At 41.7% G+C, this 21245-nt stretch overlaps 1 protein-coding gene across 1 annotated transcript in view; it reads left to right on the top strand.

Annotated features, from left to right (window-relative positions):
* Positions 1–281: 281 nt before the first annotated feature.
* Positions 282–21245, top strand: part of DOK6 (docking protein 6) — a 395605-nt gene continuing 374641 nt past the window's right edge. Inside the window, exon 1 of the mRNA XM_068993932.1 lies at positions 282–347. Coding sequence (XP_068850033.1) covers positions 282–347 — 66 coding nt within the window. The remainder of the gene's footprint in view (positions 348–21245) is intronic.

Raw genomic sequence — 21245 nt, 5'->3', positions numbered from 1 at the left:
CCGGCCGGCGCCGCGCCGCCGAGGGAGCCGCCGGCCCGAGGGTGCTGGCCGGGGGCGGCGGCGGCGGCGCGCGGCGGGGGCGGAGGTGAGGACCGGGACGCGGAGGGCGCGCGCGGCTCGCAGCGCCGGGCCGCCTTCGCTCCCCGCCCGCGGTCGCCCCGCCACCCCGCCCGCGTCCCCGGCGGCGGGAGCTCGGGGGCGGCCGGCTGCATGCGAGACTTGCGCGGACCCCGCGGCGGACGGCGGCGGCTCTCGACCCGGGGAAGCCGAGCGCGCCAACCATGGCCTCCAACTTTAACGACATAGTCAAGCAGGGCTACGTGAAAATCCGCAGCAGGAAGCTGGGGGTGAGTCGCCCGCGCGGCTTTCTTGTCCCCGGCGCCCGTTTGGCGCGGCTAGCGGTGGGGGGCGGGGAGAGGTGACCCACGCGGGGACGGAGGCGGACAGGGACCCGGCTCCCCGGCGCACGGCCCGCTTGTTGCTCGGCCGCGCTGGGGGCCCGCACCTGCCTCGGGGTGGGGGGCGGGGGGTCTCGGAGATGGGGCTCGGGCGCCAGGAGCACCCGGATCCGCATCCTCCCGTGCGCGGCGCTGGTTCAGACCCAGACTGAGAAGTCGCCTAGGCGAAAGGATGATCAGTTCCGAGATGGATGCGCCCCGGAGAAGGGGTTACATTCAGAGCATCCACAGGGCTCTGATCTCGGGGAAGTGTGCGCCTTCGGGGTACAACCGCTCAGGGTGCAGGGCGTGGACACACGCTCCTGTGAGTGTGTATCCAAAATCGTCACCGTTTCCCAGTCCCCGCTGCCCCAGCCCATTTCCAATTTCTCTTTCGATGACCGGGTAGCGCCCCGCGTCTCTGCGGGGCGAGCTGGCGAGTTTTGCGGTTGCCGGCGGGCAAGCTCCCCGGCTCGGGGTGCGCCCGGACAGGTGGACCTGCGCCCGGGTATGCGCGCCAGGGGTGTGCTCACGGTCGCTGACCCGGGAGCCTCGGCGGCCGAAAAGTTTCCGGAGACCCGCTCACCGTCTTTTGAAAGATGATCTGCCCGATTTGAGAGAGAGACAGTGTAGACCCTTGAGGGCTGTAAAAACTTCACTAGTGACCGGAGGAGGAGGTAAGAGGAACGCGTAGACGGTGGTAGAGGACCCGGGATGTGGACTGGAGGGAGCCGGAGAGGGGGGGTCACCCGGGCCGAGCACTGCCCCGACTAGGCGGACGTCGGGGTGTGGGTGCGGAGCGGCAGGGTCGGAGCACGGGGCGGGGGCCCCCTCGGGGAGGCGCAACGTGGAGTTGAGTCCTGACACCCACCGGGCCGGGCCGGGCCGGTCCAGGGCGCGAGGGACGCTCCATGTGCGGAGGCCAGGGTGCCGATTTTCCCGATTCCCTGGATGTCTCTCCGCCTCACTCTTCTCTGAGTTCCAGTTCTGCGGAGCTCCGGGATGCTGGGGCCACGCGGCCTTGACCGAGAACATTCCCTGCTTTCTCTGCTGAAGAGATGAGCACTCTTAACTTGGAGAGGGAGGGAAGGAGGGAGACTTCTTTTCTCATTTAAAGGGAAGGAAGGAGGGGAAAGAAAGGAAAAGAAAAAAGAAGGAGAAGGTAAATGCTAGATCTTTAATATATCGTTGGAAAACTAAGGAAGGGCAGAGTCCCCGAAAGAAGGATCACCCGCACCCAGGAGCCGCTGCGTGGCCAGTTGGTGGGGGCAGGTGCCGGAGGCCGGAGGAAGGGGCCGGGCTGACTTGCCTGTGGGTGCTGCCCCTGCTGGCTTCACTTTCGAGATGCGGACGGTACCCCCAAGGACACACGGGACCCCTTCTCGAGCCCCAGCAGATTCGTCCAAGTGGGGAGCACAGATCTGGGTGGCGACCCTCCCCCGCAGCCTGGCGCCCCACCGGGCGGGAGAGGGCGGGCGCCCTAGGCCAGGTTTCGGGGCTCCTCTGGGTAGAGGAACGCGTTCTTTCCCGGAGAGGAAAGCAAGAACGCCCCGGGAAAAGCTGCGCGCGGCCGGGACACGGTGCTTCCATCTGTGGCCCCCAGAGCCATCAGCCGAAACGCGAGATGTGGAGCTAGAGCGTGGGGGTGGGCCGGACGAGAAGGGTTTCAGGAACTTGACCTTTGACGCCCTTTGCTCTCCCACAGGGTGCCTGCTCAGCATTCTGGCTCCTCTCCTTGAAATTTCCATTGTGTCTGACACCTCACACGCTATAAGCTGGTGGGTGATTTCAGCCCCGCGGGGAGACGGGCATCTGGTTGCACAGTTACCCTGTATGTGAAAATCAGAATAAGGAGGAGAACGCTGAGAAATCACCTCCTTGCGCACTTGGCCTTGGAGTCTGTAGGATTCCTCCTCCCGTCAGAGCTTTCCAGGATTTCCTACAATTAAAACCGAATTTGCTACTTAATTATAAGATAGGATCCAGGGGAAGGGTATTCAACGCTTCTTGAATAACTACGACATTTGCAGCCTTTGAAATGTCCTCTTGGTTCACCAGACAGTTTCTCCCCTAAAGATGGGTGCCAATGTTCATTTCCTTTCCAAAGCCTCTGTTTCCACACTCACTGTGTAGAACCATGCCTGTGTAAAGGACCCAGAAAACAGTAAAAGCATGTTTATGTTCATTGGACTTGCTTTTGTGTTCCATTTCTGCTTGAGAAATATGAATTTCATAGGTTGGTGTTGAAACAGTTTTGTCTGCTTTTAATAGTAAATCAAAATATTAAGCTACATTAGCTTTGACTGTTTTGGAAAATATTATTTACTTAAATTTTAGAAACTTTTCTATTCAGAATATGGTAGTATTCAAAAGAGGGAGTTCAAATGACAGAACTTCACACACGTGATTCTGTAAAGCTTAGTAAGTTTTAAATGTGTCCCTTAAGATAGTTAAAACACTAAGTGAATATTGTGTGCCTTAAAAATGAAAACGTATAGTCATACCCCAAAATCAGAGATATAGGAATTATCTAAGCATTCGTTTTCATAGTTAATAATACATATTCCTAATTTTATGGACTCAGAACTATGAACTTTTGTAAGCAAAATATTTTTATCTCAGCGGATACATAATAGTTCTTTTATGGGTTAAGTTTCAAAATAGAAATCTAATTAAATATGCACAGATATTTGATTTACTATGGGTAGAAGGCATGCTTTCAGGAAACAAGTTTTATAGTATTCTAAGGGGAGGGAGAAGGGCTAGGTATGAGGCCAATCATATTAGAGAGGAAAAGGATGACATGAAAATATATTTTGAGATAAAATGTTTAATATGCCCTTTACTCCTCACAAGTTAGTGCTTATCGTTATGCTGAACGAGGGCAGAAAAGCACTTCCTTCCCTCTACCCTGTGGGGCAACTTTTCCAGAGGTGCTTCCGGGTCAGTGCTTGAAACGGCCCCTGCCATGTGTCTTGTAATAGAAACTAGAGTCGGACTCCACTGAAGTGACTTAGCAGCAGCAGCAGCAGTGCTACCTGTTGTGGATGGTTCTTCAGCCAAATAGTTGGATGAAGTGGTAAATGTTGAACACTTTTTTGCTTTGAAATTTGTCTTCACTCAATTAGTTTTTCTTCCATTTAGGAAAATAATTTTGAGGAAAAAAATAGAATCATTTTCCTGAATTTTACTTTTGCCCTTTAAAAATATTCTTGTTAAATTATTGCATCTTTAAAGGTGTTCAATTATTAAAAATACAATGACATGACTCATAAAGAATCATTTCTTTAAATTCTGTATTATTTTTCATTGTAATACATTACTGTTTCTATAATATCTTTTCATTTTGCAGGATTTAAAAGCCTTTACGATAGTTGAGTTCTCACCATCTTATCTGTTGCATGATTAATGTTATAATTCACAGGATACCATGGTGGCCAGTGTTTTATTTTTAAAGAAAAGAGTACTTAAAAGCTGTAATAAAAATAAAGCAAACGCATGTTGGTCAGTATTGTTTATTTCTTAACCTTGATTATCTGTTTTTCTTCTAACCTCTAATGGGTTAAGTTTAATCAACAAGGCATATATTACAAAATACCCCAGCTATTCTTGGTTTGCAGATAGAACACAATCACTGAAACTTAGTCACTTTATACTTAGCTTATTGACTCTAAAAATATAGCAGCAGTAAACGCAGCATAGTGGAATGACATCACATCATTACCATCACTGTCATCAGTGCACAAGTTCCAGACTGCAAATAGGCTACTGTGATTCTGAAACTTGACTGTCTCTAGGCTCTCATGCCATTGTCCTCAAGGAATTTTATTCAAATACATCAACGTGCATGTTCACAGGCAGGAGTTCACAGATAGTATTTTATGCAGCTTTTTTCTAGTTCTTAGTACTCAGGTGAGAGGTTGGCTTGGTATGTGTGGGTATTGAAGCAGTGTCTCAGGATAGGGTGGTATTACACATTCAACAAATGGTTAAATAATTATGCAGCATCTACTGTTTGTCAGCTTGTGTACACTGGTTGTGTGCGTATGAATATTCCAGAGTCAGGTTGTATTAAGTCAGGGTTATTATCAACTGTAAGTGGAGCTTCCCAGGTGGCGCTAGTGGTGAAGAACCCACCTGCCAATGCAGGAGACGTATAGTGATGTGGGTTTGATCCCTGGGTGGGGAAGATTCCCTTGAGGAGGGCATGGCAACTCACTCCAGTATTCTTGCCTGGAGAACCCCATGGATAGAGGAGCCTGGTGGGCTACAGTTCATAGGGTCGCAGAGAGTTGAACCCGACTGAAGTGATTTAGTACAGCACAGCATCTTCTATATCACCACTACTCATGGTGTATTAGGTCAGGAATACAGCAAGCCCCCTACGTAAGAATGAGGTCCATTCCGACAGTGCTGGTGAGTCCAGTTTGTTCCGAAGTCCAACAGAGTTAGCCTTGTTACCCAGCTAATATAATTGGCTATATACTACTGTATGGTGATAGGTTTGTAATACTTTTCACACAAATAATACCTAAAGAACACACAAAAGAGAAAACATTTTTAACCTTACAGTACAGTACCTTGAAAAGTACAGTAGTACAGTACAACGGTTGGCAAACAGGGGCACACTAGCGTCTTTGAAAGTTTGCAACTTGAGGTTTATATGTAGGAGACTTACGGTAATCACTGTGTCCCCACCCAGCTGTAGAGGAAGCAGGTGAAAGTAGAGCACACTTCTGGAGTATCTGATGAGCAGAAGCTTGATGAGCTCATCATCTGTTGAGGGTTTTCTCTTCTGCATGGTCTCCATTTGTTCTAACAACTGATCATAGATTCGTCTGTCCCTTGCCCTCTTTCCCTCCTGGATTAAAACCTCAAGACACCCCCATTCCTTGTCTGATGATTACTTGTCTGCTTCTTGAAAACTCTTCTGAGTTTTCCTGTCCTTATAAACAGCTTTTACCTGATGATGGAAGAGAGTATGTTTCCATGAGACATGTTTTCTGAAAATGTATCCCTTTATAGAATCTCCCTCATTAATACAAATAGGAACCTTTGTTTGTGCATTTGCATATTTTTGGTCCCTAGAGCATATAAAGGAGAAGGCAATGGCAACCCACTCCAGTACTCTTGCCTGGAAAACCCCTTGGACGCAGGAGCCTGGTGGGCTGCCGTCTATGGGGTCGCACAGAGTCGGACATGACTGAAGCAACATAGCAGCAGCAGAGCATTAAAAAATTTTTTGGACTCCCAAGTCTCTAGAAAGTGTTTTGTGAAAAGAGATTATGTCGTGTATGAAATGCATTAGTAGTTTGCCAATAATTCAGTTCAGTTCAGTTCAGTCGCTCAGGCGTGTCCGACTCTTTGCGACCCCATGAGTCACAGCACATCAGGCCTTCCTGTCCATCATCAACTCCCGAAGTTCACCCAAACTCATCTCCATCGAGTTGGTGATGCCATCTAGCCATCTCATCCTCTGTCGTCCCCTTCTCCTCCTGCCCCCAATCCGTCCCAGCATGTCTTTTCCAATGAGTCAACTCTTCACATGCAGTGGCTAAAGTATTGGAGTTTCAGCTTCAGCATCAGTCCTTCCAATGAACAGCCAGGACTGATCTCCTTTAGGATGGACTGGTTGGATCTCCTTACAGTCCAAGGGACTCTCAAGAGTCTTCTCCAACACCACAGTTCAAAAGCATCAATTCTTCAGCACTCAGCTTTATTTATAGTCCAATTCTCACATCCATACATGACTACTGCAAAAACCATAGCCTTGACTAGATGGACCTTTGTTGGCAAAATAATATCTCTGCTTTTTAATATGCTGTCTAGGTTGGTCATAACTTTCCTTCCAAGGAGTAGGCATCTTTTAATTTCATGGCTGCAATCACCATATGCAGTGATTTTCGAGCCCCCAAAATGAAGTCTGATACTGTTTCCACTGTTTCCCCATCTATTTCCCATGAAGTGATCGGACCAGATGCCATGATCTTAGTTTTGATATAATAAATATATTTAACATAAGATATGGGCAAAATAATTTTGACCATTCAAAAGTTTGAAAGAACTTTCAGGATCATTACCACAGGTATGAGTTCTCAATCTAAGGATTTAAGATGTGGAAGTTGTATTCAGTTCAGTTCAGTTCAGTCACTCAGTCGTGTCCGACTCTTTGGGACCCCATGAATCACAGCACGCCAGGCCTCCCTGTACATCACCAACACCCAGAGTTCACTCAAACTCACATCCGTTGAGTCGGTGATGCCATCCAGCCATCTCATCCTCTGTCGTCCCCTTCTCCTCCAGCCCCCAATCCCTCCCAGCATCAGAGTCTTTTCCAATGAGTCAACTCTTCACATGAGATGGCCAAAGTATTGGAGTTTCAGCTTTAGCATCATTCCTTTTAAAGAACACCCAGGGCTGATCTCCTTTAGAATGGACTGGTTGTATCTCCTTGCAGTCCAAGGGACTCTCAAGAGTTTTCTCCAACACCATAGTTCAAAATTTGAGGCTCAGCTTTCTTCACAGTTCAACTCTCACATTCATACATGACCACTGGAAAAACCATAGCCTTGACTAGATGGACCTTTGTTGGCAAAGTAATGTCTCTGCTTTTGAATATGCTGTCTAGGTTGGTCATAACTTTTCTTCCAAGGAGTAAGTGTCTTTTAATTTCATGGCTGCAATCACCATCTGCAGTGACTTTGGAGCCCAAAAGAATAAAGTCTGATACTGTTTCCACTGTTTCCCCATCTATTTCCCATGAAGTGATGTGACCGGATGTCATGATCTTCATTTTCTGAATGTTGAGCTTTAAGCCAACTTTTTCACTCTCCTCTTTTACTTTAATCAAGAGGCTTTTTAGTTCGTCTTCACTTTCTGCCATAAGAGTGGTATCATCTGCATATCTGAGGTTATTGATATTTCTCCCGGCAATCTTGATTCCAGCTTGTGTTTCTTCCAGTCCAGCATTTCTCATGATGTACTCTGCATATAAGTTAAATAAGCATGGTGACAATATACAGCCTTGACGTACTCCTTTTCCTATTTGGAACCAGTCTGTTGTTCCATGTCCAGTTCTAACTGTTGCTTCCTGGCCTGCATACACATTTCTCAAGAGGCAGGTCAGGTGCTCTGGTATTGCCATCTCTTTCAGAATTTTCCACAGTTTATTGTAATCCACACTTTGGTACCTTTAAATCCTTACTCATTTCTGAATACTGCGTATGCTAGGCATTTTGCTTTCTGAAGTGGATCTGTTATATACATGATGATTTATTATTTATCTCTTTCTCATTAAATATGGATTTAGAATGTATAAAATTCCAATTATTTTAGCTCTACATTTTTTGTTGGAGTTATTTGCTTTACATTGTTGGGTTATGGTTTGCTATACAATGAAGTGAGTCTGCTATATGTATGCATATATCTCCTTCCTCTTGGACCTCCCTTGCCTCCAGTTCTACCCATCTAGGTCATCACAGAACACAGAGCTGAGCTCTCTGTGCTAAATTCAGGTTTTTATGTTATGTATATGTTTAATGTTAGGTGTATATGCCACTTATTTCTCCATCTGTCTACAAGTCTCACTTGTTCTTAGAATTTTATAGTAGAAAGTGGTCTTGTATACCATCTATTCAGTTTCTCTATATTAATTGGTTTGCAGCCATATGTTTGTGGATATGACATTTTAGCTATCCTAAAAAACTCTATTATCTGCATTAGTGAGATTTTTTTTTTTTCCTTCTTAAAACATTCCTACCTATGCATATGGGCATGACTAAGTTTTTTTTTTTTTTTTCATTTTCAAGCCTTAAAGCCAGAAAGCAAAGAAAATAAAAGTAAGCATACCTATAAAAACCAAACCAAAACATTTTGCTGGATTTTGATATGAAATGATTATTCCCATGCAATACCTGGGGGAAGTCATTAAATCAGGGGTGAGATATGAGAGTTCATATCTCAGCTTTTGTCTTGATAGGTTTATACAGGACTGCTGGCAAGGTGAACTTTTGAAGATGGCGTCCCCTCAGATAACAAAGATTATGCTCAGCACTCAGGGAGATCTTCCAGATAACCAAAATAAATTGTACGTAGGGTAACCAAAGAGTGGTCACTATCTCTATAAGTTTTACATTCCCAGTTTCCTTAAGAGTATTTCAGAGGTGCTCTGTAAAGGTTGACATTGTGGATGAGTATAAAATAATGTAAAAAAAAAGTTTAATCTGAAGTTATGTATTTGAAATAGTGGCCATTGTTTTGAAGTATTTTTATTCTAACTTGTTGTTCCAGCTAGATCATAATAAGCCATTTGAATTAGAGAAGGAAATGGCAACCACTCCAGTATTTTTGCCTGGAAAATTTCCATGGACAGAGAAGCCTGGCAGGCTATAGTCCATGGGGTCGCCCAGAGTCGGACATGACTGAGGGACTGAGCACACAAACTTATTACATTGATCAGATCACAGTATATGCATATGAAGTCATTATGATGGACACCTTAAGCTTATACAGTGTTTCATGCCAATTATATCTCAGTAAAGCTAGAAAAACTGCTAGATAGTAAGAGAATCTTTGTCACAATAAGGAGTCTCTATACTGATATTTCTCTAGTCCACTTTAAATGGCCATGATTTCATTTCCATTGTACCATCTAAAACCCAGATGATCTCTCCTTTTAAGAAAACAAAACAAATTTCAAAAACTGACAGTGTTCTGGTAGAATTTAAAATGCTTTACAAATATTTAAATCTGTTTATTTTATCATTACCTTTATTTATGAAAAATGGTCTTTTATTTAAGGTGGTTATATAAAAGCTTATGTTTGAATTAACCTAATGGAAAGTGAGTTTATTTAAAGAAAAACACAACTAAAAAATAATACACATTTACTGGGATCTGACAAATCAAGGGGTGATACAGTTATTCAGCAAGAAGCTGCCCAATGTCTTTAACATCAGACAGCACTGAAATATACTGTGAACACTATCTAAGAGGCTGGGATCAGTTATTTGTTTATTTTTGTAGCCAGCTGCTTTTAAGTGGCAGGAATTGAACCATGCATACTTAAGTGATGTTCCTTTTCTTTTCTTAGTTTCCTTATTTTTTAAAATTGCCTATATGCCATTCTCAGTTATGTTTGTAACTGTTTAAATATATGATGTATTATGTGTGTAAACATGTATAGTTATTTTTCTCTTGATTGTTTTGTAAATATAAATACATTTTCTGACCATTCATTAATCTTTAAAATATGCATGTGTACATGTCTGCTGCTGCTGCTGCTAAGTCACTTCAGTCGTGTCCAACTCTGTGCGACCCCATAGATGGCAGCGCACCAGGCTCCCCTGTCCCTGGGATTCTCTAGGTAAGAATACTGGAGTGGGTTGCCATTTCCTTCTCCAATGCATGAAAGTGAAAAGTCAAAGTGAAGTCACTCAGTCGTGTCCAACTCTTAGTGACCCCATGGATTGCAGCCTACCAGGCTCCTGTGTCCATGGGATTTTCCAGGCAAGAGTACTGGAGTGGGGTGCCATTGCCTTCTCCAGTGTACATGTCTACGAATGTACATATGTACACATACTTAAATACATGCATATATATAATTTATGTTATATATTAAGTAGAATATGTACATATTTTCAAACAAGTTGTTAGCCCTCGTTAGTTAGTGATGAATTGTTATCTTCCCTAACTATGTAAAGGCACCTAGCCCTACTCCAGGAGAATAAAATGTTCATAAAATGTCTTATATTCATTATATAAATTGTTACATCTTCACATTATACTTTTATTTGGAAAAATGTTTGGTATTAGTTTAAAATTGAATTTTAATGTATGTTTTAAAAATTACAACTTTTAAAGGGTGGCAGCCAGTAAGAGAAAATTCTATATCTCTGTCTATATAAGTCTAGTAAAACTTTTCACATGTTATTCAAGAAAAAGAATGAAAAAATACTTTTGACATATTTGAACTTGCCTGAAAAGCTATGCCTTTCATTTAACTTACTAGGAAAAAGGAATTATATCTGTCTGAGTGCTTTAAAGACCCTTGGGACTGTGCTGTAGAAAGGACCCATGTTATTTTACTGATGCTTTTGTCGACTTCATTACACTTTGGAATCTTTAAGTATTAGCTTTGTACCTGTGAACCACCAGGGAAGTCCCCAAAAGTGTTAGTCGCTTAGTCATGTCCAGCTCTTTGTGACCCCATGGACTATAGCTCCTCTGTCCATGGGATTCTCCAGGCAAGAATGGATAGCCATTCCCTGGAGTGGATAGCCATTCCCTTCCTCCAGGGGACCTTCCTCACCCAGGGATTGAATGCAGGTCTCCCGCATTGCAGACAGATTCTTTACCATCTGAACCACCAGTTCAGTTCAGTCACTCAGTTGTGCCTGACTCTTTGTGACCCCATGGACTGCGGCACACCAGGCTTCCCTTTCCATCACCCATTCCCAGAGCTTACCCAAACTCATGTCCATTGAGTCCGTGATGCCATCCAACCATTTCATCCTCTGTCGTCCCCTTCTCCTCCTGCCCTCAATCTTTCCCAGCATCAGGGTCTTTTCCAATGAGTCGGTTCTTTGCATCAGGTGGCCAAAGTATTGGAGTTTCAACTTCAGCATCAGTTCTTCCAATGAATATTCAGGACTGATTTCCTGTAGGATGAACTGGTTGGATCTTCTTGCTGTCTAAGGAATTCTCAAGAGTCTTCTCCAATACCACAGTTCAAAAGCATCCATTCTTCAGCACTCAGCTTTCTTTATAGTCCAACTCTCACATCCATACATGACTACTGGAAAAACCATAGCTTTGACTAGATGGACCTTTCAGGGGAGCCTTAAATAAAAGTACATCCAGTCACAAATCATGATGTATAACTTTAAGGTACCAAATTTATTAATAAGTATGAAATGTACTCTTCTGTACATTTAGAACATAGCAACTGCTTACACCTCCAAAGGCTACTTAACACACATACTGTTGCACCCTGATACTTTGCCGAAATCTGTACATTACTTAGCCCTTAACCAAAAAAATGGTTCTCAGTACTTGTGAGGGACTGTGTATTGCCGTTCCCAGGATGAGTATGGAACATTGAAGTAAAGGACCAGACTAAAGGGGCTTGCACTATGCTGAGGGTCTGGGAGGTCACTAATGTGTTTACAAGAAAGGTTAAATGTTTATTCTCAAATTAGCAATATCCACGAATCTTGGGTGTATAAAAGGATTGCAGTCAAGTATGACTTTTGGCAAGGAGACCAAATGGGGTGCTGATAATTCTAGTGGTTAGCTCTGAGAATCACTGACGTATTTGTTTTTTTCTCCTCAGCACGGAGAAGAACCAGTTCTTCAACGTATTATTGTTTGCATTGAGAAGTCAGCTATCAGGCATCCTGTTACCTTTTGGATTGGTCTTTTTTCTTCTGGCCACTTGTAACTTCCCCTTTTCCTGGTTTTCAGGGGGTTTGCTGTGAAATGCGGAGGTGCGGTGTTTATTCTGTTCATTATTTGGGGGTGTATAGTGCTGCTTATCCCATGGCTTGATATCTTCCTGCAGGTCTGAAAGATGATCTACCATTACTCTTTCACACATTAATTCTGTCTGTTCTTTCTTCTCGCACGTTAAATCATTTGTACCACATGTCCTGTGCCTTTTGGTTTTTTTCCTTCTTTTGCCCTAGTTTTGTGTCTCAGAGATTCAAGATAGAGGTTTACTACCGACAGTCCTTCCAGTTCACTATTGTCTATTCAACTGTGAATACAGTGCTTTTTACCTTGTTCTCTAGCCTGCTCTTCCTGATTTGAGGTAATAAAATATTAAATCAATGTTTTCTCATCTGAATCAGCCAGTGTCAGCTTTGATCACAACTGGTAGCAACTAAGACACACAACAAATAAGACAGCATTATTGGAAGTGATGAAATTAAATTTGAAAATATACTTAAATCCAATATATGCTAAATATATTCTAAAGTAACTAATTTTTAGAGCATTTATGATTAAGTAATTATCCTTAGCAATATGTAGATGCTAGAATTCATTTTCTGCTGTAGTCACTCCTAGCGAGGACATTTAGAGCATATTTAGTGAATTACTCTGCTCATCCATGGAGAAGTTAGGAGCTTCGATGGAAGCATACATTTAGACCATATAATGAAGAAAAAAGATTTTCTAATATACCCAACAAATTTTTGACAAAGATACAAAAACAATTTGATGAAGAAAGGATATCTTTCAAACAAATGTGCTGGGAAAATTTGGACATCCATAGGCAAAATAACTGAATCTCAACATAAACCTCACACCTTATAGCTCTAAACAGATTAGTGATTTAAGTGTAAAAAGTAAAAGTATGAAATTTGTAACAAAACATAAAAGAAAATATTTAGGAACTAGGACTAGGCAAAGAGTTGACACAAAAGTGTGACCCTTAAAAGGAAAACTTGATAAATTAACTTCATCAAAATGAAAACTTTTGCTTTAGGAAAGAGGCTGTTAAGAGAATTTTAAAAAGCTATGGGGGGAGGAATTATTTACAAACTACATGTCTCTAACAGATAAAGAGAATAAAAAACTCTTAAAACTCTAAGTTAAATTTTAAAAACAACAATTCAGTTAGGAAATGGGCAAAAATCATGAACTGATACTTCACAAAAGTTGATAAATACATGAACAGATGTCAACATCATTAGCCATTCAGTTCAGTTCAGTTCAGTTCAGTCGCTCAGTCGTGTCCATCTCTTTGCGACCCCATGAATCGCAGCACGCCAGGGGTCCCTGTCCATCACCAGCTCCCAGAGTTCACTCAGACTCACGTCCATAGAGTCAGTGATGCCATGCAGCCATCTCATCCTCTGTCGTCCCCTCTTCCTCCTGCCCCCAATCCCTCCCAGCATCAGAGTCTTTTCCAATGAGTCAACTCTTCGCATGAGGTGGCCAAAGTACTGGAGTTTCAGCTTTAGCATCATTCCTTCCAAAGAAATCCCAGGGCTGATCTCCTTTAGGATGGACCGGTTGGATCTCCTTGCAGTCCAAGGGACTCTCAAGAGTCTTCTCCAACACCACAGTTCAAAAGCATCAATTCTTCTGCACTCAGCCTTCTTCACAGTCCAACTCTCGCATCCATACATGACCACTGGAAAAACCATAGCCTTGAATAGATGGACCTTTGTTGGCAAAGTAATGTCTCTGCTTTTGAATATGCTATTTAGGTTGGTCATAACTGTCCTTCCAAGGAGTAAGCATCCATTAGTGACATGCAAATTAAAAACATCATGAGTTATCAGTAAATACCTATTGGAAAGGCTAAAATGAAAAACAGTGACACCACCAAATACTGACAGGATACAGAAAACCTGAATCACTCATACACTGCTCTTGGGAAGGTGATTTGGTTCAGACACTCTTGAAAATAATGTGGCAGTTTCTTAAACTATGCAGTGGCCATACGGCCATCAGCAGTACCATCAGTAATCTATCCCAGGGAAATGAAGACTTTTGTTCCCATGAAAACCATACAAATGTTCACAGCAGCTTTATTTTAAATATCCCCAAACTGAAAACAAGCCAGATATCCATCATTGGATAAATGGTTAAACTGTAGGACATCCTCATCATGTAATACTACTCAGCAGTAAAAATGATTAAACTCTTGTTACCCCCTAAAGATGAATCTTGAGAGAATTATATTGAGTGAAAAAAAAAATCCCCAAAGGTAATATGCTATGTGATTTCATTTGTATAACATCCACATGTCTTCTTCGGAAATATCTATTTAAGTCTTCTGCCCATTTGTAATACTGTTGTTAAGGTTTTATTTTGGATATTAACCCCTTATCAGATAAATGATTGGCAAATATTTTCTCTTATTTCATAGGTTGCCTTTTTATTTTGTTGATGGTTTCTTTTGCTGTGCAGAAGCTTACTTAGTTTGAAGTAGACGTCCTCTCTTCGATTTGTGAAAAATACAAATGTTGATTATTTTGCAGTTGCAAGTGAGTGTTCTCTGTGAAGGAGGCTTAGATGAGCTAGGTTTGCCCACAGGACTGCTTAATTACTAGGAGGCAAGCAGCTTGAATACTCCATTGACTGTGGAAGCAAACAGCAATGAAAACTTCTCTGCCTTTGCTTCTGAATTCGAAGTGAGCCACCTTGTCCAAATTTTAGAAAAATGCCATTACTTGGAGGAAGATAAAGGTCAGCAACAATTTCAATGGAATTTCTTTTTATATCTCCAGTAAGAGACCACTTGGCTACATTCCCATCCAAAAGTGCCATTAGCTATTTTGATTCCCAAGATATTACCTCATTGCAGTTCCTTTTTAAACGATAATAAAACTGCCCAGAATATAAAGTAAATGAAGTCCCAAATAAAGCATCTAGGAACAGTTTCAGTTATTATGCTATCTGATGACAAGTTAATTTCAGTAGCTGGATAAGACGTGAAGGGGGAACCGTAAGAGTACTTTTGAAAAATAGTATGACACCTGAAGCATATCGGATTCAGAATCAGTGGTGAAGGAAATAATCATTTTTCTATGTAATTAGAATCTATAACCTATTTGGTACATTTTTCAATTAAAAATATCATGATTGTTTTTAAATATTAACTAAGGCTATATTAATATGAAATATATCAAGATAAAGAAGTAAAAAGAAGGAAAAGAAACATTTGCATCAATGCCTGCAAGTCAGGGGACCATTACATCTACCACTGTGGGCAGAAATCCCTTAGAAGAAGTAGAGTGGCCCTCACAGTCAATAGAAGAATCTGAAAGGCAATCTCAAAAATGACATGATCTCTGTTCGTTTCTAAGGCAAACCATTCAACATCACAGTAATCCCAGTCTGTGCCACAGCCGCTAATGCTGAAGAAGACGAAGTCCAGCAGTTCTATGAAGACCTCCAAGACCTTCTAGAGCTAACACCAAAAAAAAAAAAAAAAAGATGTCCTGTTCATCATAGGGGACTAGCATGCTAAAGGAGGAAGGATGGGGTCACAAAGAGCCAGACACGACTTAGCGACTGAACAGCCTGCACGTCTAGTAGTGGTCTCTGCTCTGCGGGGTTCTGAGATGAGTGAGACCCAATGTCAGTACACCTTTGTTAAATTTTTAGATGAGTTTATTCAGAACTGCACTACCAGGGTTTTGACTGACACAAACGTAGTATTGGCACTGCTGTCTTGAAGGCACTTTGTAATTTTCCTGTTTGTAATTAGCCTTAGGAATATCAACTGAATTGCAATACAAAGGCTGTAGTAGGGAATATATCAGCTAGCATATGCCTTACATCTTACCTAAAAGATGTTACCCTGTGCTTCATTTTTCTGTAATATTTTTTAACTTCATCTAAAGGCCCTTTCTGAAAATTCTTTGAGAAAGCACTAAAATTTAGCTTCTCCAAAAACACACCATGTAACAACAAAACCCCCCCAAAGTGCATTTGTTTTTTGGAGAGAATGTTTTGTTTAAAGGCTACCAATATTTAAAAAAAAAAAAAAAGCAGTTCTACAATATCCCATGTATTTCTTATATTGTGTTGTATTATTTGTTTCAGTTGCTATTTTGACTATGCTTTATGTGTATGTTGATTTTTAATATTGGTTGTGAAATTTCAAATAGTTATATGAGTTAGAACCTTGTGATAACTTTTTGAGCAAGAGGAATTTTCCATTAAGAATCATACCAACAACTTGTATTGTTATAGCATTTTACATTTTGAAGCATGCTTTTCTGTATGGTCCTCCTTTAAAATAGCACATTCTTCACCAGGGAGATTAGATACCATCTTTATTTTCTACAGGAAGATTCTAAGTGAGGTAAGATAAAATACCATGTGTCCAAAAGTGTCATTCTTTTATAGTCATTTCTAGTTTCTTCCAAGAATACCAGCTAACCACTGCACACATTTTGATGACAATGCATTTCACTCTCACCCCAGTAGAGGCTCCCCTCTGATGTGGCATCCTTGATTAGGACATGGCATGTGTTTTTTCTTGGGCTTCCCTGGTGGCTCAGTGGTAGAGAATCCACCTGCTAGTGCCAGAGACACAGAAAGATTCCCTGGGGGAGGAAATGGCAACCCACTCCAGTATTCTTGCCTGGGAAACATCTTGGACAGAGGGAACTGGCAGGCTGCAGTCGACTGGGATAACAAAGAGTCAGAACACGGCTGAACGAACGATACTTTTTCTTTATGACCTGTACAAATGATGAAACTCCTATTTTGTGTAGACTTCCTCCCAATGTAGATGAGAGTCATTCAATGTCTCTGTTCTAATACTTTGTCTCTACTGAGTCTGAATTCCTAATCTCAAAGGTGGTGTCTCCAGTGGGTCCTCAGATCTCATTACCACTTTCCTTAAGCTGCATGTAATCTTCCAGCCTTGAAATTTTGGTGTGTGCATCACTTTAAATGTGTTTGAGAATTGTGAAATTTTCACCCTTGTCTTTATTTTTAAGGGCTTCCCTGGTAGCTCAGCTGGTAAAGAATCTGCCCGCAATGCAGGAGACTTGGGTTCAGTCCCTGGGTTGGGACGATCCCCAGGAGAAGGGAATGGCTTACCTACTCCAGTATTCTGGCCTGGAGAATTCCATTAACTGTATACTCCATGGGGTCCGCAGAGTCGGACATGACTGAGCAACTTTCACACTGTTTATTGTTAAACATGAAAACCATCATAAAAAATAGCCCTATATGTAAAAGCGTAATTCTGAAATAGGTCTTGTTCCATTTCCTTGATTTTCGCTTTTCTGACATGTCACTTTCTGACTTAGATGAAACTGATGGATCCCCCTCTTCTAGCAATGATTACATTCTTTTGGTCCCTGAAACAACTCTCCACAAAACTCTGCTTGAGGAAATCTCAGTATTTCAGGTTATTCACAAGATTTAAGCCTCAATTTAAGAGTTCCAGGCTTCGAGCATTAGCACAGGGTCATGGAGAGGAGAGCTCTGGAAAGACCTTTTGTTGAGTCTGATGACTTTCCAACTCTGTATCTCATCTGTAAATTGATTGTCACATGCCAAAGACTATTCTATAGGGTTACTGTTAGCTGTAAATAAGATAAACTACTCAAAGTTGCAGGTACGCAATAGACCACACACTATTTCATCTATTGACATTAATGTTTCTAAATAATAAGCACTGACTTGACTTGCCACAGTGAAGAAATATCATCCTTTTTTGGAGTATTTAATACATTTCACCTCTTTGGAACAGTACTTCTTTCTTTGCTTTCGGTGACACACTTCACTGGATTTTTTATTTGATACATAGCGGGAGTGTGGCAGGGTTTTAATCCAGGGCAATTACTTGATGAAAGGTGTTTTAGACATTTTAGTCTGGCAAAATGATGCATGCGGATTGATGTGAGTGAAGGCGTGGTAACCAGAGTGAAGGTTGCCAGGGTGATCACGCCTTGGCTGCCCCTGCATTGGGCTGCCATGCTTCCCTACCTGGAGTGCTGAGCCTCCTGGACTTTGATGACTAGTTCTTCTCTGTCATTCAATGTTTTGTTTTTTTCCCAACTGTCTGATTTGTGTCAGCGAATAGAAGCACAGGTAGTATCACCTAGAAAGCCCTCCACTTCTGGACTTGCCATTACATATACCTTACCGATTTTCAGCCATAAGCACACCTGATCTTGCTGTCTGCTGTCACCTGATACCTGCTGTCACGTCGTCCGTGTGGAAGGCGAGGTCGCCCTGAACTGGTGCCTCCCTCTGCCTTTTCGGCCGCATCTTCAGCTTTCACTGGCTTCTGCTCCTCCTCCCAGCCTCCCAGCACTCACCATTGTAAGACTTCTCTCAATCATGTTTCTTTTTTTTTTTTTTTTTCAGTTTTAAACTTTTTTTTTTATCATCCATGCAAAGTACGCAAACTAATTTTCAAGGGGAAATCATCTGTTTCTTAAACTCAACCTATTCTTAGAATCCTTATTTAGTCCTGAGCCCTACAGTTTTGGGCTTCCCAGGTGGCACTAGTGGTAAAGAACCCACCTGCCAATGCAGGAGACATGAGAGATATGGGTTTGATCCCTGGGTCGGGAAGATATCTTGGAGGAGGAAACAGCAACCCACTCCAGTATTCTTGCCTGGAGAATCCCACAGACAGAGGAGTCTAGTGGGCTACAGTTCACAGGGTCTCAAAAAGTCAGAAATGACCGAAACAGTTAAGCATGCAGTACGGTTTTATTCCTATTTCTCAAAAAAATTATCTAAAGTAGATATTTTAAACTTTAATCTCATTTCCAATCTCCAGATTGGCATGCCCAAATTTTTATGAAAAATTTCCTGCTTTTATTACCCATACTGCACCCCCAATGCAATGAGTCTACATAGAACATACTGTATTTTTTCCTCAAACCAGCCACTTTGTCATATAGAAACATGTATAAGTAGATATTTCTGTTAACACTGTCAGTCTTTTCAAAATGATTTAGTTTCAGATGTCAGAGATGATGATGGCTCTTCCGTTTCTCTGAGTCACTGCAGACAACCAAATGCCATATCTTACTGGTGCTGACCGGGGATGTCCGTCCTCTGTGGTCTTTCCAGTTGAAATTCTGCTTTTTTAACTTCAGGCTTAAATGTTGGTGAGATTTTCCAGTGGTTCTTTTTACTACCAGCTCAATTTTCCTTGTACTTCTGCCAGATTAATTTTCCTAAATTTCAGTTTGAAACATATAATTCCCCCCTCTTAAATTTTCCCAGGGTTCTCATTACCTAGAGTAATAATTAAACTAAAACTTATAATTCAAAGCTATTGACAATATCTACTATTGTTTCATTTAGTTTTTTTAATTAATGTTTCAAACATACTGGAAGCTACATGTAATCATACTACAAACCAACACATGCAGACTACCCATATTTTACCAATCTAATCCTGTATTTTTTTGTTTCAAATTTTTTAAGATAGAAAAAATGCGGAGAGTTGCAGACCTGTTTGAATCTCTTGCTTTTGACACACTGAACAACTGTATTCAATATTTATCCACATTACTACTTGCTGCTGCTGCTGCTAAGTTGCTTCAGTCGTGTCCAACTCGGTGAGACCCCATAGATGGCAGCCCACCAGGCTCCCCCGTCCCTGGGATTCTCCAGGCAAGAACACTGGAGTGGGTTGCCATTTCCTTCTCCAATGCATGAAAGTAAAAAGTGAAAGTGAAGTCGCTCAGTCGTGTCCAACTCCTAGCAACCCCATGGACTGCAGCCCAACAGGCTCCTCTGTCCATGGAATTTTCCAGGCAAGAGTACTGGAATGGGGTGCCATTGCCTTCTCCATAGATCTAGTTTATTTCATTGGTTGTATTGTCCTGTATTATATACATAAACTATACTTCCTCTGTTAATGGACATCACTGAGGTTTTGCTGTTTTTGCTATTATAAACCATACTTCAACAAATACACTTATATAATTCTTCCTGATCCCATATATCCAAGTTTCTCCAAGGAGTGTGGTTCGAACTAGAATTGCAGTTTTTAAAATTTTCAGTTTGCTCACAAATAATTGTTCCAGTTGTTGCAATGAAATGAGAGAACTTATTATATTACATCCTCAGAAGTAATAGCTATTGCCATATTTCTTTAAATTATTAAAAATTCAAGCAGAGTATATATAACTGTCTTAAAAATAATATTTTGCCATATTTACTTCAGTTTTTTAATAGTAGAAATAAAATGGGTCAATTTGAGGCCACTTTTGTATCCCAACATGGGCTTCCTTTGTGGCTCAGCTGGTAAAGAATCCGCCTACCATGCGGGAGACCTGGGTTCAGTCCCTGGGTTGGGAAGTTCCCCTGGAGAAGGGAAAGGCTACCCACTCCAGTATTCTGGCCTGGAGGATTCCATGGACTGTATAGTCCATAGAGTCGCAAAGAGTCAGACATGACTGAGCGACTTTCACTTTGTATCCCAACATAGTAACTTCAGAAGTACACTTAAGTTTATAATGCTATATACACAGTATTTCTACATTTATTACATTTTGAAATTTATTTGAATAATACTCACTATTGCTTTGCATAGTTTCAGCTTTGCATGATTGGAATCATATACTCTGTAACTTCCTGAAAAATATTTGTCTTTGCTCAAGATTGTTTTTGAGATTTTAGCAGTTTTGATGGAGTTCCTGTTTATTCAGTTTTACTTCAGTACACTGTTCCTTGGTATAAACATCACACAATTTGTATTTCCTAGTACAATTGTGAAAAATTTTATTATTATTATTATTATTGGTGTATAGTTGCTTTACAATGTTGTGCAAGTTTCTAATGTACAACCAGCTATATGTACACATATATTGCCTCCTTCTTGAGCCTCTTTTCCACTCCCCCAACCCCACCCCTCTAGGTCATCACGGGGCACTGAGCTGAGCTCCCTGTGCTCGGCAGCAGCTTCCCACTAGCTGTCTCTTTCACACATGGTAGTGTATGCATGTCAGTCTTAATCTCCCAGTTCATCCCACCCTTCCCTTGACTTCCACACATCCACTCTCTATGTCTGTGTCTCTATTCCTGCTTCAGAACTAGGTTCATCTGTATCATTTTTCTAGATTCCACATATGTGCATTAATATATGATACTTGTTTTTCTCTTACTGACTTAACTTCACTCTGTATGACACACTCTAGGTTCATCCACGGAGAAGGCAACAGCACCCCACTCCAGTATTCTTGCCTGGAAAATCCCATGGACAGAGGAGCGTGGAAGGCTGCAGTCCATGGGTTCGCTGAGGGTTGGACACGACTGAGCAACTTCACTTTCACTTTTCACTTTCATGCATTGGAGAAGGAAATG

The sequence above is a fragment of the Capricornis sumatraensis genome, chromosome 21 (genome assembly GCF_032405125.1).
Source record: "Capricornis sumatraensis isolate serow.1 chromosome 21, serow.2, whole genome shotgun sequence".
Taxonomy (NCBI): Eukaryota; Metazoa; Chordata; class Mammalia; order Artiodactyla; family Bovidae; genus Capricornis; species Capricornis sumatraensis.
This window is presented reverse-complemented; position numbering and strand designations above follow the sequence as displayed.